Source organism: Ranitomeya imitator, chromosome 2, assembly GCF_032444005.1.
Source record: "Ranitomeya imitator isolate aRanImi1 chromosome 2, aRanImi1.pri, whole genome shotgun sequence".
Classification (NCBI taxonomy): domain Eukaryota; kingdom Metazoa; phylum Chordata; class Amphibia; order Anura; family Dendrobatidae; genus Ranitomeya; species Ranitomeya imitator.
The window spans coordinates 167,600,572-167,619,664 of NC_091283.1; the positions used below are offsets into that span (position 1 = coordinate 167,600,572).

Consider the following 19,093-nt stretch of genomic DNA (forward strand, 5'->3'; position numbering starts at 1 on the left):
GGAACGCACAACCTTGCGTATCAGTGACGCCATCAGCCTGCGACCTCCACAAACGGGAGGGGAACACTGAGAGGAGAGCGGCGGCGCACGCAGAGCTGGGTTTGTATATTTGCTCTCAGCTTTACCCTGGGAGGGGTCACGTGTTTGTAACTGGTGCAAAACTGCAAGTATCAGCTTCCCCTAGCAGTCCGGTGTACCACAAGTACCAGCAGAGTGTGGAGCAGTAGTGGCGCTAGAGTTCTGGGGGTCACCACTCAGCGGTGCCTTTGGGAGCAGTGGGCACATTTTGGGGCTGGCACCTCTCACCAGTGTCTATACCTGCAGGTTGGGGACTCGCAATGCCGCTGCCTTTGGCCCTTCAAGCTCGATTGGCGAAAAGAGGGATCCTGAAACACGTGGAAGCCGGTAAGATGTCACCAGCCTACACCGCACACCCCAAAACTGCTGACCCCTGCTGAGGCCCGCTGTGTCAGGCCATATAGCTCCAGCGCGCTGATAGTGAAACGTTCTGGAACTCTCATGTGTAAGGGTGTCCAGAGCTCTGCTTGCTGCACATGAATGGAGACCGTTGTGACCTGCAAACCTCTCCTGATCACACCCAGGTGCAGAGGTGGTGACCAGAGAGCGCTCGGATGCACAGCACTCCACATAATAGCCCTGAATGTTACCGTTCACCGACAGCAAACAGACAGCTTAACCCCTTTACCCCCAAGGGTGGTTTGCACGTTAATGACCGGGCCAATTTTTACAATTCTGACCACTGTCCCTTTATGAGGTTATAACTCCGAAACGCTTCAACGGATCCTGGTGATTCTGACATTGTTTTCTCGTGACATATTGTACTTCATGATAGTGGTAAAATTTCTTTGATAGTACCTGCGTTTATTTGTGAAACAAACGGAAATTTGGCGAAAATTTTGAAAATTTCGCAATTTTCAAACTTTGAATTTTTATGCAATTAAATCACAGAGATATGTCACACAAAATACTTAATAAGTAACATTTCCCACATGTCTACTTTACATCAGCACAATTTTGGAACCAATTTTTTTTTTTTGTTAGGGAGTTATAAGGGTTAAAAGTTGACCAGCAATTTCTCATTTTTACAACACCATTTTTTTTTAGGGACCACGTCTCATTTGAAGTCATTTTGAGGGGTCTATATGATAGAAAATGCCCAAGTGTGACACCATTCTAAAAACTGCACCCCTCAAGGTGCTCAAAACCACATTCAAGAAGTTTATTAACCCTTCAGGTGTTTAATAGAATTTTTGGAATGTTTAAATAAAAATGAACATTTAACTTTTTTACACAAAAAATTTACTTCAGCTCCAATTTGTTTTATTTTACCAAGGGTAACAGGAGAAATTGGACCCAAAAAGTTGTTGTCCAATTTGTCCTGAGTACGCTGATACCCCATATGTGGCAGTAAACCACTGTTTGGGCGCATGGGAGAGCTCGGAAGGGAAGGAGCGCTATTTGACTTTTCAATGCAAAATTGACAGAAATTGAGATGGGACGACATGTTGCGTTTGGAGAGCCACTGATGTGCCTAAACATTGAAACCCCCCACAAGTGACACCATTTTGGAAAGTAGACCCCCTAAGGAACTTATCTAGAGGTGTGGTGAGCACTTTGACCCACCAAGTGCTTCACAGAAGTTTATAATGCAGAACCGTAAAAATAAAAAAATCATATTTTTTCACAAAAATTATATTTTTGCCCCCAATTTTTTATTTTTCCAAGGGTAGGAGAAGAAATTGGACCTCAAAAGTTGTTGTCCAATTTGTCCCGAGTACGCTGATACCCCATATGTGGCAGTAAACCACTGTTTGGGCGCATGGGAGAGCTCGGAAGGGAAGGAGCGCCGTTTGACTTTTCAATGCAAAATTGACAGGAATTGAGATGGGACGCCATGTTGCGTTTGGAGAGCCACTGATGTGCCTAAACATTGAAACCCCCCACAAGTGACACCATTTTGGAAAGTAGACCCCCTAAGGAATTTATCTGGATGTGTGGTGAGCACTTTGACCCACCAAGGGCTTCACAGAAGTTTATAATGCAGAGCCATAAAAATAAAACAAAATTTTTTTTCCCACAAAAATTATTTTTTAGCCCCCAGTTTTGTATTTTCCCTAGGGTAACAGGAGAAATTGGACCCCAAAAGTTGTTGTCCAATTTGTCCTGAGTACGCTGATACCCCATATGTGGGGGGGAACCACCGTTTGGGCGCATGGGAGGGCTCGGAAGGGAAGGAGCGCCATTTGGAATGCAGACTTAGATGGAATGGTCTGCAGGCGTCACATTGCGTTTGCAGAGCCCCTAATGTACCTAAACAGTAGAAACCCCCCACAAGTGACCCCATATTGGAAACTAGACCCCTCATTGAACTTATCTAGATGTGTTGTGAGAACTTTGAACCCCCAAGTGTTTCACTACAGTTTATAACGCAGAGCCGTGAAAATAAAAAATCTTTTTGTTTTCCCACAAAAATTATTTTTTAGCCCCCAGTTTTGTATTTTCCCAAGGGTAACAGGAGAAATTGGTCCACAAAAGTTGTTGTCCAATTTGTCCTGAGTACGCTGATACCCCATATGTTGGGGTAAACCCCTGTTTGGGCACACAGGAGAGCTCGGAAGGGAAGGAGCACTGTTTTACTTTTTCAACGCAGAATTGGCTGGAATTGAGATCGGACGCCATGTCGTTTTTGGAGAGCCCCTGATGTGCCGAAACAGTGGAAACCCCCCAATTATAACTGAAACCCTAATCTAAACACACCCCTAACCCTAATTCCAACGGTAACCCGAACCACACCTCTAACCCTGACACACCCCTAACCCTAATCCCAACCCTATTCCCAACTGTAAATGTAATCTAAACCCTAACCCTAACTTTAGCCCCAACCCTAACTGTAGCCCCAACCCTAGCCCTAACCCTAGCCCTAACCCTAACCCTGGCCCTAACCCTGGCCCTAACCCTAGCCCTAACCCTAGCCCTAATGGGAAAATGGAAATAAATACATTTTTTTTTATTTTTCCCTAACTAAGGGGGTGATGAAGGGGGGTTTGATTTACTTTTATAGCGAGTTTTTTAGCGGATTTTTATGATTGGCAGCCGTCACACACTGAAAGACCCTTTTTATTGCAAAAAATATTTTTTGCAATACCACATTTTGAGAGCTATAATTTTTCCATATTTTGGTCCACAGAGTCATGTGAGGTCTTGTTTTTTGCGGGACGAGTTGACGTTTTTATTGAAAACATTTTTGGGCACGTGACATTTTTTGATCGCTTTTTATTCCGATTTTTGTGAGGAAGAATGACCAAAAGCCAGCTATTCATGAATTTCTATTGGGGGAGGCGTTTATACCGTTCCGCGTTTGGTAAAATTGATAAATCAGTTTTATTCTTCGGGTCAGTACGATTACAGCGATACCTCATTTATATCATTTTTTTATGGTTTGGCGCTTTTATACGATAAAAACTATTTTACAGAAAAAATAATTATTTTCTATTCGCCACGACAGCACCCACTAGAGAGAGGGGATCCGCCCCTAGGAACAGGAAACCTACAGAGAGATAAAAGGGGCGGCCCCCCCTCGCTCCTCAGTTGGTTTCCTGTTCCTAGATGGAGACCCACAGAGAAGACTCTATGGATAGGAAGAGGAAGACCTGCCTGGACTACCGCCTGTACGACTCTGCTGAGCGGCAGGGGTTCCAGAAGCAGGTAGACAGAGTCGGGGGAATGATCCTGCGGGCTCCCCCCTCATCTGGTGCGGCTGACAGGCAGCCTGAAGTTATCCAACGGTCTCCCTGCTGGGACACCGTTGTGGAGACGCCGACAGTGCGGGTACCTGGTGCGACGTCCTCCGGTGTGCGTCTGGGCAGCGGTGAGACGGTTCCACGATACGAGGCCCTCCTGTCCCTCCAAGGTAAGAGGTGACATGGTGGGATGCAGCAGGCAGCGGCGTCTCCCGGCATACAGGACGCGGGCGCATGCGCAGTAGCGTCGGCGTCCCGGAAATGGAGAGGAACTTCCGGGGCACGGTGTTGGAGGTCATTTCCGGGGGAACCGCCATATTGGATTCCCCCATGTGGTGCCATTACTCTAAACGCCGGATCTGTAAGTAAAAAAAAAAAAAAAAAAAAAAAGTGGAGACAAAGCAAGGGGTGTGTACATTACTACACTATAAAGTGTAGTCAGTTAAGGCAGTCAGTGTGCCATTATGTCGTCCCAAGAGGAGGTCAGGGTGCACCCTATGGAAGAGCCATTAGTCCCTAGTGGTGAAGCCAGGAAAAGGAATAGTGGACACTCTAAAATAAGTGACTCCACTGATAAATCAGGAAGAAAATCCTCCCGTTCCACACCCCAAGCTAAGGCATCTCCGCAGCCGGTATAAATATTACGCTGGGTGAGTGCGTATATAGCTTCACTGAAGCTTATATTGATTCCTTTGCTTATATTATTTCTAGGCAAAGAGGACGGGGAAGAGTAAGCACAAACAATGTGCCATATGTACCGAACCCCTGCCTGACTCCTATCTTAAAAGTCTGTGTCAGGCATGTATAGACAACACCTTACGGCAGGAGGAATCGGTTAAAATGAATGAGATACGTCTCATAATTCGGGAAGAACTCCAGTCGTTGGGAGGTGGTTCTACTTCTTCAGTAAATATGGAGAAACGAAGGAGGAAAACATCCTCTCCTAGAGCTGACACATCAGCGGAGAGTGGGGAGGTCGACTGATATTTCTCAGCAATCTAATTCCTCAGAGGAAGAGGACTTCGTCTGTTTTCCAACTGAGGGCATAAACAACCTAGTAAAATCAGTGAGAAATACGATGGGGGTGTCTGAATCAAAAGAACCTCAGACGCCACAAGAAGTTATGTTCGCTGGTCTTTCTCAGAAGAAAGGCCACGTATTTCCAATAAATCAGGCCATAAAAGATCTCGTTAAAAAAGAATGGAGTAGAGGTCAAAAGGGGTTGGTCCCAATATCCTGTAAGAGGCGCTACCCCTTTGATGATGAGGATTTGAATACCTGGGCCAAGATACCAAAAGTCGATGCGGCAGTTGCGTCTACATCTCGCCGTTTCTCCTTACCAGTAGAGGATGCAGGTTCCTTATCAGATCCTATGGACCGGAAATCAGACGCACTCCTTAAAAAATCGTGGGAGGCCTGTGTCACGGCATTCAAGCCGGCTATTTCAGCCACATGTACTGGCAGATCAATGCTAGTCTGGCTGGATCAGCTGGATCAGAAGATTAAAAGTGGCGTATCTAGAGAAAAATTAAGGGCATCTATCCCTTTGATTAAAGGTGCTGCGGCTTTTATTTCAGATGCCTCAATTGATTCCCTCCGCCTGGCGGCCAGGACAGCTAATCTCGCTAATACGGCTCGGCGGGCTTTATGGTTAAAAAACTGGAAGGGGGATGCCCAGTCAAGATCCAAATTATGTTCCATACCCTGTCAGGGTGAGTACCTGTTTGGCACAGTCCTTGATGATATTCTCACTAAGGCGGGCGAGAGGAAGAAAGGATTCCCTAATCCCTTTATTCCGTCTTACAGAAGGGCGTTCAGGAAGCCACCATTCGGAAGAAAGGGAGGCTTCAGAGACAGGTGGAATAATAAGGATTTCAAACAAAAAGGAAATCTGTTTAATAAACGCCCCTTCAAGCCAACCGATAAATTCCATCAGTGATATTTCTCCGGTGGGGGGAAGACTAAAACAATTCAGTCATCAATGGAAAGAAATAACAACTAATCAATGGGCTATTAAATTAACATCCTCAGGCCTCACACTAGACTTTATTAAAACTCCTCCGGATTCTTTCCTTCTTACCACCTTAAGATCCAAGCCTCAGCAAGAGGCACTTGAAACCGAGGTTAAAACCCTCCTACGCAAACATGTCCTAGTAGAGGTTCCATCTTCTCAGATAGGGAGAGGTTTTTACTCTCCCTTGTTCCTGATTAGTAAGCCGGATGGCTCTTTCAGAACTATAATCAATTTGAGGAAGCTGAATTCCTTTATAAAACCTAAAACATTCAAAATGGAATCCATTCGTTCAGCTATAAAAAATCTATTTCCAAATTGTTACATGGTAGTATTGGATCTAAAAGATGCTTACTACCATATTCCCATTCATAATTCACACCAACAATTTCTTCGGGTAGCAGTTTGTATAGAGGGGCAAATTCGTCATTTACAATATAGAGCAATGCCCTTCGGGTTATCTATGGCCCCAAGGATTTTTACTAAGTTACTATCAGAAGTAATGTCCTTTTTACGGGTAAAGGATACTTTGGTCATTCCATATCTAGATGACCTGTTGATTGTAGGAAAGAGCCCCCTACAGTGTGAGCAGAGATTACGGGAAGTAGTCATATCCTTACAATCCCTGGGTTGGCTAGTTAATTGGGAAAAATCTAGACTTCAGCCTGTAACGTGTCAAAGATTCCTTGGGCTCCTTCTGGATTCCGTTGACCAGATTTGTAAACTGCCTGAGGATAAGAAATTCTCCATAGTTGATAAGGTGTCCTCAGCAATAAAAAGACGTAGTATGTCACTAAGACAGGTCATGTCATTGCTAGGCTCTCTAACATCGTGCATTCCTGTGGTACAGTGGGCACAGTTCCATACTAGGCAGCTACAAAAATTTGTATTGGAGGAGGACATTAAGAATAGAGGATGTCTGGATAGAACAGTTTTTCTAACATCGGAAGTATTACACTCCCTTAGGTGGTGGTTGGATCAGAATAATCTTTCAAAGGGGGTTCTATGGGTAATCACTCCTTCTAGTGTTGTGACCACAGATGCTAGTCCAAAGGAGTTGAGTGCGGTATATTACTCCCTTCTCCACTTTCTTCCCCAGCTCAGCGGCTCTCATACAAGAGTATTCTCCGACAACACCACTGCGGTGGCGTATCTGAACCATCAGGGAGGTACAAGGTCGGACAAACTCAGGGAGGTGGCATCAGACATCATGGAATTAGCCGAAGGTCATCTACTATCACTATCGGCAGTACACATCAGAGGCACAGACAACTTTCGTGCCGATTTCCTGAGCCGTCATACTCTTCATCAAGGGGAATGGATGCTGAGCAGGAAGATTTTCAAGGCAATAACAGCTCGATGGGGTGTTCCTCAAATAGACTTGTTTGCCACAAGAGCCAACCGTCAAGTCAAGATGTTTGCCTCTCTAAACAGGGAGGACAAGCCAGACATACTCGATGCCCTCCAGACGCCATGGACATTCGATCTGGCCTATGCTTTCCCTCCATGGAATCTATTACCTATAGTAATAAGAAAAATAAGGGAGGAGGGCGCAAAAGTTCTGTTGATAGCCCCATTTTGGCCCAAGAGGCCATGGTTCTCATGGCTGAGGGCGATGTCAGTGTCAGATCCATGGATTCTGCCTCAGTCCAAGGACCTGCTCTCTCAGGGTCCATTCCTCCATCCTCAGGCAAAGGGCATGAACTTAACTGCCTGGAGTTTGAGAGGCGGTTACTAAATCTCAGGGGGTTTTCTAATGGGTTAATCGATACTCTTATGAAGAGCAGAAAACCTTCAACTACCAGGATTTATGTTAGAATTTGGAGGAAATTCCTTCAATTTCATACTACACAATTTTCCTCTGAGATTCCTATATTTCAAATATTAGAATTTCTACAAAAAGGGCTGGAATTAGGGCTCTCCGTGAGCACTCTGAAGGTGCAGGTTTCAGCATTAGGAGCTCTTTTTAATCATGACATTGCAGGAAATAAATGGATATCCCGGTTTATATCCGCTTGTGAAAGATCAAAACCAATTAACATTCCTCGGGTTCCTCAGTGGGATCTTTCGATAGTTTTGAATGCATTAACACAACCACCTTTTGAGCCTCTCCGTACAGCCTCACTAAAGAACATTTCTTTGAAGACTGTTTTGCTAGTGGCATTAGTCTCTGCCAGAAGAGTGAGCGATCTCCATGCATTATCTATAGATCCTCCCTTTTTAACGGTAACATCAGATAGGATACTTTTAAAAACAGATCCTTGTTATCTCCCTAAGGTGGCTTCTACCTTTCATAGATCCCAGGAGATCTTGTTACCCACCTTTTATGAGAACCACTCAACTCCAGAAGAAGAAAGACTTCACACCCTAGATGTAAAAAGGTCTGTCCTAGCCTATTTAGAGAGAACTAGGGACTGGAGGAAGAGTAGGGCTCTCTTTGTGTCTTTCCAGGGTAAAACCAAGGGTGCCGGAGTCACAAAGAACACATTATCTCGCTGGATCAGAGAGGCCATAATCTTGGCGTATAAAGCTGGAGGGAAAGATCCTCCAATGCATGTGGGAGCGCACTCTACAAGAGCCTTGTCGACTTCCTGGGCAGAAAGGGCGAATGTGCCAATAGACCTTATATGTAAGGCTGCAACTTGGTCTTCACCAAATACCTTCTATAAGCATTATAGATTAGATCTATCCTCTGCTTCTGATCTAACTTTTGGTGTATCGGTCCTTGACTCAGTAAACCCACCCAGTCTATAGTCTCTGTAATTCTCTCTAGTGGGTGCTGTCGTGGCGAATAGAAAATACCGGATTACGTACCGGTAATGCTCTTTTATAGAGCCCACGACAGCACCCGTTCACATCCCTCCCTTTTCTGTATATAGTTGCACATGGTGCTTGTTTGGTGAGGTGTAAATATTAGAAAGATATAATATGAGGTTGTAAATATGTGTATATATGTATATACCTGAACCTGTTAACTAAAACTTGGCGGCGGTTCCTCCTATTCTCTGTAAAACAACTGAGGAGCGAGGGGGGGCCGCCCCTTTTATCTCTCTGTAGGTTTCCTGTTCCTAGGGGCGGATCCCCTCTCTCTAGTGGGTGCTGTCGTGGGCTCTATAAAAGAGCATTACCGGTACGTAATCCCGGTATTTTTGCATCGCTTTATTCTCAGGACTATAACTTTTTTATTTTTTTGCTGATGATGCTGTATGGCGGCTCTTTTTTTGCGGGACAATATGACGCTTTCAGCGGTACCATGGTTATTTATATCTGTCCTTTTGATCGCGTGTTATTCCACTTTTTGTTCGGCGGTATGATAATAAAGCGTTGTTTTTTGCCTCGTTTTTTTTTTTTTTTTTTTCTTACGGTGTTTACTGAAGGGGTTAACTAGTGGGACAGTTTTATAGGTCGGGTCGTTACGGACGCGGCGATACTAAATATGTGTACTTTTATTGTTTTTTTTTTTTTATTTAGATGAAGAAATGTATTTATGGGAATAATATTTTTTTTTTTTTTTCATTATTTTGGAATATTTTTTTTTAATTTTTTTTACACATTTGGAAAAATTTTTTTTAACTTTTTTACTTTGTCCCGGGGGGGACATCACAGATCAGTGATCTGACAGTTTGCACAGCACTCTGTCAGATCACTGATCTGACATGCAGCGCTGCAGGCTTCACAGTGCCTGCTCTGAGAAGCCACCTCCCTCCCTGGAGGACCCGGATCCGCGGCCATCTTGGATCCGGGGCTGGAGGGAGCAGGGAGGGAGGTGAGACCCTCGCAGCAACGCGATCACATCGCGTTGCTCCGGGGGTCTCAGGGAAGCCCGCAGGGAGCCCCCTCCCTGCGCGGTGCTTCCCTGCACCGCCGACACATCGCGATCATCTTTGATCGCGGTGTGCCAGGGGTTAATGTGCCGGGGGCGGTCCGTGACCGCTCCTGGCACATAGTGCCGGATGTCAGCTGCGATAAGCAGCTGACACCCGGCCGCGCTCCCCCCGTGAGCGCGGCCGATCGGCTATGACGTACTATCCCGTCCAGGGTCAGATAAGCCCAGGGCACCTCGACGGGATAGTACGTCTAAGGTCACAGAGGGGTTAAAAATGGTGAATAAGTTGCGGTTTTAACATTGCTTAGTTAATCAACACTCACATTTTCTGTATGCACTTCCCCAGAGGCGGCAGAGGAGGTCATTGCTGAAGACTATGATGATGACAACGTGGACTATGAGGCTACGCGGATAGAGAATCTCCCTCCCAACTGGTACAAGGTGTATGACCTGATATGGTGAGGATCTGCAGCCGATTGGGCTGTATACATGAATGCCAAGGGAATATGTAAGGGCGGCCACATGTGATGGCATCTGTGGTCAATGGCCGCCCCCACTGTACATCTGTTATATACACAGGCAGAGTCGCTGGTGAGGGAGTATGTAAGGGTGGTCACATGTGATGGCATCTATGGTCAATGGCAGCCCCCTCTGTACATCTGTTATATACACAGGCAGAGTCGCTGGTGAGGGAGTATGTAAGGGCGGACACATGTGATGGCATCTGTGGTCAATGGCAGCCCCCTCTGTACATCTGTTATATACACAGGCAGAGTCGCTGGTGAGGGAATATGTAAGGGTGGTCACATGTGATGGCATCTGTGGTCAATGGCAGCCCCCTCTGTACATCTGTTATATACACAGGCAGAGTCGCTGGTGAGGGAATATGTAAGGGCGGCCACATGTGATGGCATCTGTGGTCAATGGCCGCCCCCACTGTACATCTGTTATATACACAGGCAGAGTCGCTGGTGAGGGAGTATGTAAGGGTGGTCACATGTGATGGCATCTATGGTCAATGGCAGCCCCCTCTGTACATCTGTTATATACACAGGCAGAGTCGCTGGTGAGGGAGTATGTAAGGGTGGTCACATGTGATGGCATCTATGGTCAATGGCAGCCCCCTCTGTACATCTGTTATATACACAGGCAGAGTCGCTGGTGAGGGAATATGTAAGGGCGGTCACATGTGATGGCATCTGTGGTCAATGGCAGCCCCCTCTGTACATCTGTTATATACACAGGCAGAGTCACTGGTGAGGGAGTATGTAAGGGTGGTCACATGTGATGGCATCTGTGGTCAATGGCAGCCCCCTCTGTACATCTGTTATATACACAGGCAGAGTCACTGGTGAGGGAGTATGTAAGGGTGGTCACATGTGATGGCATCTATGGTCAATGGCAGCCCCCTCTGTACATCTGTTATATACACAGGCAGAGTCGCTGGTGAGGGAGTATGTAAGGGTGGTCACATGTGATGGCATCTGTGGTCAATGGCAGCCCCCTCTGTACATCTGTTATATACACAGAGTCGCTGGTGAGGGAGTATGTAAGGGCGGTAACATGTGATGGCATCTATGGTCAATGGCAGCCCCCTCTGTACATCTGTTATATACACAGGCAGAGTCGCTGGTGAGGGAATATGTAAGGGCGGACACATGTGATGGCATCTGTGGTCAATGGCAGCCCCCTCTGTACATCTGTTATATACACAGGCAGAGTCACTGGTGAGGGAGTATGTAAGGGTGGTCACATGTGATGGCATCTGTGGTCAATGGCAGCCCCCTCTGTACATCTGTTATATACACAGGCAGAGTCACTGGTGAGGGAATATGTAAGGGTGGTCACATGTGATGGCATCTGTGGTCAATGGCAGCCCCCTCTGTACATCTGTTATATACACAGGCAGAGTCACTGGTGAGGGAATATGTAAGGGCGGACACATGTGATGGCATCTGTGGTCAATGGCAGCCCCCTCTGTACATCTGTTATATACACAGGCAGAGTCACTGGTGAGGGAATATGTAAGGGCGGCCACATGTGATGGCATCTATGGTCAATGGCAGCCCCCTCTGTACATCTGTTATATACACAGGCAGAGTCACTGGTGAGGGAATATGTAAGGGCGGACACATGTGATGGCATCTGTGGTCAATGGCGGCCCCCTCTGTACATCTGTTATATACACAGGCAGAGTCGCTGGTGAGGGATATTGTCAGGTCTAGTTTGGGCCAGGTAGATATGAAGGCAATGTCTTGTGATGATGGCGATCTCCACAGTGATGGTTATGTGGTGACAGTGGAAGTGGCTGAGGTCATGGTTAGGGAGGGAGAACCATGGGGCAGGGTCTAGTGACATGTCTGGTCAGAACCAAGGATAATGGTGATCTCTGTAATGATGGGTAGAGTCTACACACCATAGTCTTCCTCTCTTTCTTTTTTTTATCCTGCACACATCACATGGGATGATGATCTGTGTAGATCGTGGCTGGTTATGGTCTTTGTAATAGTTACATCAGGGTTTTAACTTGTGACAGGAGATGTAAATTATTTTGTATTTTTTTCCTCCCTTCTGCACAGTGGCCTCCCGTATTACTGGAATGTGGAGACAGATATGGTGTCCTGGTTATCGCCACATGACCCCAACGCCATCATCACCAAATGCCCTTCTAAACAGAAAGGTAGCGAAAATCTATCTGTAGCTTTCTTGTTGTTATGTTCTCTTAATAGTCATAGTCAAATTACACTATTCAGAATCAGAGGAGCGGCCGGAGAAACCAGAAAGGCCGGAGAGGGAAGAGATCAAGGAGAGGAGACACATCCAGAGGGAAGAAATTGCTCCATATCAGAAACCCAAAAAAGGTGCTTCACCAAGAGCTTGTTAACAGGATCTCTGCTATAAGAGTAGGTAGCTGTCAGAATAACTGGAGTGTCTCTATTCACAGGGAGAAAAGAAGAAGAGATCGATCCCATGGATCCAAGTTCTTATTCTGATGCTCCAAGGTATGCAAGAGCTGCAGTCAGTGTACATGTATTACTGATCCTGAGTTACATCCTGTATTAAACTCCAGAGCTGCACTCACTATTCTGCTGGTGCAGTCACTGTGTACATACATTACATTACTGATCATGAGTTACATCCTGTATTATACCCCAGAGCTGCACTTGCTATTCTGCTGGTGCAGTCAGTGTACATACATTACTTATCCTGTACTATACCCCAGAGCTGCACTCACTATTCTGCTGGTGCAGTCACTGTGTACATACATTACTGATCCGGAGTTACATCCTGTATTATACCCCAGAGCTGCACTCCCTATTCTGCTGGTGGAGTCTGTATATGTGTCCTTCTTACCAGATAACTTCAGCTTGGAAAGGAAATCATTCTACTAGGATTGTAATCTCACTGTTTATGTTGCTGTTTTCAGAGGTACTTGGTCTACTGGACTTCCCAAAAGAAACGAGGCCAAAACCGGGGCAGACACCACAGCTGCAGGACCCTTGTTTCAACAGAGGCCATATCCCAGTCCGGGGGCCGTGTTAAGGGCTAATGCTGAAGCCTCTCGCGCTAAACCCCAGGAATGAGGATGCTTTTCTCCAGGAGAATCCATGTCTTTCAGCTTTGTACAGTTTCCCTTGCTCAGTGTGATGTGTTGTGTATGAAATAAAGTGTTGTAAAAACGTGAGCCTCTGAGTGACTAATGCGGACAAGATGGATGATTTCAGCTAGCGTCAGTGTGTCAAGTTTAGGGTATCGCTGTTGTATTGAGCCACCCATGGGAGACCACTAGTGATGAGCGAATATGCTCCTTACTCGAGCATGCTCGGGCGTTCTCCGAGTATTATTTAGTGCTCAGACTTAGTTTTCATCGCCACAGCTGAATGATTTACATCTGTTAGCCAGCATAAGTACATGTGGGGGTTGCCTGGTTGCTAGGGAATCCCCACATGTACTTATGCTGGCTGACAGATGTAAATCATTCAGCTGCGGCGATGAAAACTAAATCTCCGAGCACTAAATACTCAGAGGACCCCCCGAGCGTGCTCGAGAAATCTCAAGTAAGGAGTATATTCGCTCATCCCTAAAGACCACCGCTCTAAATCTTGCAGACTGTTTTTACAAAGTATTATGGAAAATAAGGCGACTACTGACGAGTGTATTTTACTACTTCCCCCATCTCAGGAGATGCTCAATGTATCCAAAGCTATGGGATGGCAGCCAGCCCCTCCACCCGTCTTACCTTACATACACTGTGCACTGACTGCTAGGGCACGAGAGAGGAAGCTGCACGTAGACTTGTAGACCCACTGTGCCACAGGACCTGGCCTGGTTAGGAAGGACGTAGCTACGCGGCTACATGGGCAGCACGGTGGCTCCCTGGTTAGCACTGTTGCTCTGCGGTCCTGGGGCCGAATCCCACCTAGGACAACATCTGCAAGTGGTTTGTATGTTTTCCCAGTGTTTGTGTGGATTCTCTCCGGTTTCCAAAGTCATGATGATAGGGAATCTAGATTGTGAGCCCCAATGGGGACAGTGTACGAGTGCATGGGGATAATGTCTAAAGTGCTGCAGAATATGATGGTCGTATATAAGCAAAGCATAATACCTGGTGTTCACTGAAGCTTCTGATGGTGGAGACAGACTGGGCTGCAGGTAGCCTCCAGGTACTACTCCTAGGCAGCTCCTGGTACTCTGGCTGTTGCTGACACGGACTGCTTTCGGGTACATCGGTCTAGGATACTGACTCAGGGACAGCCTGCACATGGACCAGGGGATACTGTTCAGGTACTGACCACACTGGGACCTCAACTCACTAGTAGGAGAAACTACACAGTAATATTGTTGCTTCAGTGATTTCCTAGGGGTCTGGGAACCATCTTGTAGGTGTATTCTGATACTAAATACCTTAGTTTGTGCTCACGCTGCTCCTTTAAGAATGGGGGAGCCATTGTGTGCACATACTAGGGATGCCACAAGGAAATGCAGTGTGGCTGGAGCAGTGAGTATGCCAGCGTCCCTGCATGTAGGTGGAAGGAAAACCATGCAGGAACGCTGGCCATAGTGTTACGGCTGCATTGCAGGGGGATGTATCGGGTCCTGCTTCTGCATAAAGTATCTTTAGGCCCGGAGGTTTAATTAAGATAGGTTTTTATCAGGTTCCAGTCCTGGAAGTAAGAGTTTTTTTTTTTTTTTTGGGGGGGGGGGGGTATCTTTTGTAGATAAAACACAAACCACATATGTAAAAATCAGAAACAAAAACACTTTAATGGAGTAAAGCAGAAACAGAAATCATAATAACTACACGCATCCATGTACCACCAGATGGAGATGGCCTGAACATTAGATCGGGCAGGACCGCCATTGAAGGTCAGGGCTACACAGGGGCTTTAAAAGAAGTCCATTAAAATCAGAACAGAACACAAACAATGCATGGAACCAAACGTGGCGAAGGAAGGATGGATGGCTGCCAGCGACCAGAGGTGATCGGGGAATACTCAGCTCCAGCCCATGAGGAACGGACAGTGATGGGAGAGGGGCCGGCCCCATAACTGCAATATACAAGAAAGAGTAAACCAAGACCCTTATTATAGCAGGGTCGGACCCCCATGAGTTGTAGGGCGAGCCAGACAGCACAGCATTAGGATATGTCATTTTTTTTCAGATGGAATCCACCTTAAAAAGCACTAAAAATAATGACCATGTGCATGAAATGACTCGCTGTGCATATTTCATCTTCTGTCACTTTTTAACCGCCTCAAGCTTCAAAAGCAGTGCGGGGATTAAAAGACGTGACCGCTCTGTTATTCTGGGGGCTTCTGCTTAGAAATCGACACATATAAGGAATAAAAAGAAAAAAAGACAGCTGCAGAAGACGCCAGAAAGGGCACTGCCAGCGGTCTCCTGAAGCATCTACTGCTGGAAATACAGAGCCGGCGTCTTAGATGCCACGTGCACATATACCCTTAGGGGCTCAGCATAGATCTCTGCCCTGGATGGCAAGGAGGGTCCACAAGGGATGATGTCAGCAAGGATGTCACACATTGCAAGAGGGGAAGCCTGCAGAATCCACCACCATGGGGATCTCCTGCACCCCCTCACACATAATGTCAGAGGACATAGGGAGACACATGCTGAATTTTAAAGCCCAATAACTCCCACCCGCAGGATAACTGGCCACCAGATGTGTCTGCGGCAGCTCCACCACCCATCCCCCGCATCTGGCCATTTGCTAGCGTACGTGTGCATGGGGCGGACAGAATAGCTGTAGGGAAACCGGTGCGCTGATGACAGCCATTAAAAGTTGGCACCCTTAAAGGGATTTTCCTCCCTAAGACCAAATGTTAGTCCATATACAGTGCCTACAAGTAGTATTCAACCCCCTGCAGGTTTACACATTTGGAATTAACTTGGCATTGTGACATTTGGACTGTAGATCAGCCTGGAAGTGTGAAATGCACTGCAGCAAAAAAGAATGTTATTTCTTTGTTTATTTTTTTTAAATTGTGAAAAGTCTTTTCAGAGGGTCATTTATTATTCAACCCCTCAACCCACCAGAATTCTGTTTGGTTCCCCTAAAGTATTAAGAAGTAGTTCAGGCACAAAGAACAATGAGCTTCACATGTTTGGATTCATTATCTCTTTTTCCAGGCTTTTCTGACTATTTAAGACCCTCCCCAAACTTGTGAACAGCACTTATACATGGTCAACATGGGAAAGACAAAGGAGCATTCCAAGGCCATCAGAGACAAGATCGTGGAGGGTCACAAGGCTGGCAAGGGGTACAAAACCCTTTCCAAGGAGTTGGGCCTACCTGTCTCCACTGTTGGGAGCATCATTCGGAAGTGGAAGGCTTATGGAACTACTGTTAGCCTTCCACGGCCTGGACAGCCTTTGAAAGTTTCCTCCCGTGCCGAGGCCAGGCTTGTCCGAAGAGTCAAGGCTAACCCAAGGACAACAAGAAAGGAGCTCCGGGAAGATCTCATGGCAGTGGGGACATTGGTTTCAGTCAATACCATAAGTAACATACTCCACCGCAATGGTCTCCGTTCCAGACGAGCCCGTAAGGTACCTTTACTTTCAAAGCGTCATGTCAAGGCTCGTCTACAGTTTGCTCATGATCACTTGGAGGACTCAGACTGACTGGTTCAAGGTTCTCTGGTCTGATGAGACCAAGATCGAGATCTTTGGTGCCAACCACACACGTGACGTTTGGAGACTGGATGGCACTGCATACGACCCCAAGAATACCATCCCTACAGTCAAGCATGGTGGTGGCAGCATCATGCTGTGGGGCTGTTTCTCAGCCAAGGGGCCTGGCCATCTGGTCCGCATCCATGGGAAGATGGATAGCACGGTCTACCTGGAGATTTTGGCCAAGAACCTCCGCTCCTCCATCAAGGATCTTAAGATGGGTCATCATTTCATCTTCCAACAAGACAACGACCCAAAGCACACAGCCAAGAAAACCAAGGCCTGGTTAAAGAGGTAAAAAATCAAGGTGTTGCAGTGGCCTAGTCAGTCTCCTGACCTTAACCCAATTGAAAACTTGTGGAAGGAGCTCAAGATTAAAGTCCACATGAGACACCCAAAGAAGCTAGATAACTTGGAGAAGATCTGCATGGAGGAGTGGGCCAAGATAACTCCAGAGACCTGTGCCGGCCTGATCAGGTCTTATAAAAGACGATTATTAGCTGTAATTGCAAACAAAGGTTATTCCACAAAATATTAAACCTAGGGGTTGAATAATAATTGACCCACACTTTTATGTTTAAAATGTATAAAAATTTAACTGAGCAACAAAACTTTTTGGTTTGTAAGATTTATGCATCTGTTAATAAATCCTGCTCATGTTTGAAGTTTGAAGGCTCTAACTTATTTGCATCTTATTAAACCTGCTAAATCTGCAGGGGGTTGAATACTACTTGTAGGCACTGTACATAAGATTGTTGCAGAGTGTCCGATCACTGAGACCCCCAACAATCCTGGACATGGTGGTCGAATATGCGCACTCCATTCATTGTCTATGGTACCAGGTATGGCCGTTCTGTGCTCCCCCATCTCCGGCAGCCCATAGACAATGAATCCCTATTTTCAGGATTAGTGAAAGTCCCAGCGGTCAGACCAACAGGAATCAGCAAGTTGTCCTCTAACCTATGGCTTTGTGTGGACCCACAGGGGTGGCCGCAGTGTTTTGGGCCACCTCAGTCTTGACCGACAACTTTTCAGCCGGGTCATAATCGGTGGAGTGTGGGCTTTACTACAATTCCCATCATGCCCTGCCAGCCACCAGGAAAGGCTGGAGAGGTCGGTCAGCTTGGGATCGGCGATAAGTAGAAGTCTCTACACGGGGATCATTTCTATACTATGGTCATTGACGTGATGACCCACACAAGAACGGTCGGGGCCATTGGTCGCACTGTTCGGTCACGGCCCGGCTCAGTCTTCGGGCTCATACTTGCCCAATCTCCGGCGCAGCTCCTTGATCTGCTCGTTCTTGCGGCTCAGGATGTCCTTCATGTTGCGGTAGGCCGCGGTCTCCTGGAACTTCTTGTCCAGCTCCTTCTCCGCCATCAGCAGCTGCTCATTGACTCGCAGCAGCTCGTGCTTGGTCGTGGTCAGGTTCTCCTCCAGACCCCTCTGGTTGGCTGTGTGGTCGCCCAGGGTCTTCTGGAACTCCAGCCTGAGGCTGGCCATGGTGTCCTCCAGGTGGCGGGGGTCCTCCAGGTGGCGGGGGTCCTCCAGGGAGTTGTGCTGGGCCTGGTCCTGCAGGTCTTGGAGGGCCCGCTCGGCGCTGCGCTTGTGGTCCAGGGCGGTGGTGGCCTGGCTCTCCAGGGTGCGCAGTCTGGCGCGTAGCTTGTCGTTCTCCTCCTGCAGTCGGCCGATCTGATTGTGGAGGAGGTCTGCGGAGCCGCCATCGCTCAGGGGGGCCAGTCTGGGCTTGCTGCTCTGGGGGCCCTTGGCTGAGGGCCCCAGCTCCTGGCTCTTCTCCAGCTCGGCCACCTGCTCCAGCAGCTGGCGGTTCTCCAGCTCGGAGATGTCGGTGTGCAGCCGCAAGTGCCAGTGCTGGGCCTGGGAGAAGAGCTGCTGCAGCAGCAGCACATTGGTGTGCGCAGAGTTGATGAGCTCCAGCTCCAGCTCGCTCAGCACCACCGCCTGCAGGCCGCTCAGCAGCTCGGACACCTCCTCCGCCGTGTACGTGTCCTCCACCAGCCGGCTCTCCCGCACGTCCTGGAAGCAGGACGCCACACTCTTCAGCCGCAGCAGCCGCTTACACTGCGCGAACCGCATGTAGCTGAGAACCTCTCCGCGGTGGTGCTCACCCAGCTCCGCCATCTTCGCCTGCCCCGCAACGTTTCCATAGTTACCTATGCTGTCACTCGCCTTTTATAGAAACTGCTGCCCAAAGTAAAGATGGCGCCTAAAGTTACTAATCTGATTGGCTAAGCAGTCACGGTGGGCGTGGATTGGTCTAGCGAGTTGTAAGTCCCGCCCCTT

The 19,093-nt window shown here is 47.3% G+C and overlaps 2 protein-coding genes across 3 annotated transcripts; one reads left to right on the forward strand and one right to left on the reverse strand.

The window, feature by feature from the left end:
* Window positions 1-12: 12 nt before the first annotated feature.
* On the forward strand, window positions 13-13,278 carry PQBP1 (polyglutamine binding protein 1). 2 transcript variants are annotated; one of them, XM_069747853.1, is made up of 7 exons: window positions 25-99; window positions 325-405; window positions 9,945-10,056; window positions 12,178-12,278; window positions 12,352-12,459; window positions 12,543-12,600; window positions 13,026-13,278. In XM_069747853.1, the coding sequence occupies exons 2-7, from the start codon at window positions 339-341 to the stop codon at window positions 13,180-13,182; spliced, it is 603 nt and encodes a 200-aa protein (XP_069603954.1). In that variant the 5' UTR covers window positions 25-99; window positions 325-338; the 3' UTR covers window positions 13,183-13,278. The 2 variants fall into 2 exon arrangements, with proteins under 2 accessions (XP_069603953.1, XP_069603954.1); XM_069747852.1 differs by lacking the exon at window positions 12,352-12,459 and having other exon boundaries at window positions 13-99.
* Window positions 13,279-14,838: 1,560 nt separating this feature from the next.
* On the reverse strand, window positions 14,839-18,951 carry LZTFL1 (leucine zipper transcription factor like 1). Its single transcript, XM_069747856.1, has one exon. It carries the CDS (start codon window positions 18,929-18,931, stop codon window positions 18,035-18,037), a length of 897 nt encoding a protein of 298 aa, XP_069603957.1. The 5' UTR covers window positions 18,932-18,951; the 3' UTR covers window positions 14,839-18,034.
* Between the last annotated feature and the right edge of the window lie 142 nt (window positions 18,952-19,093).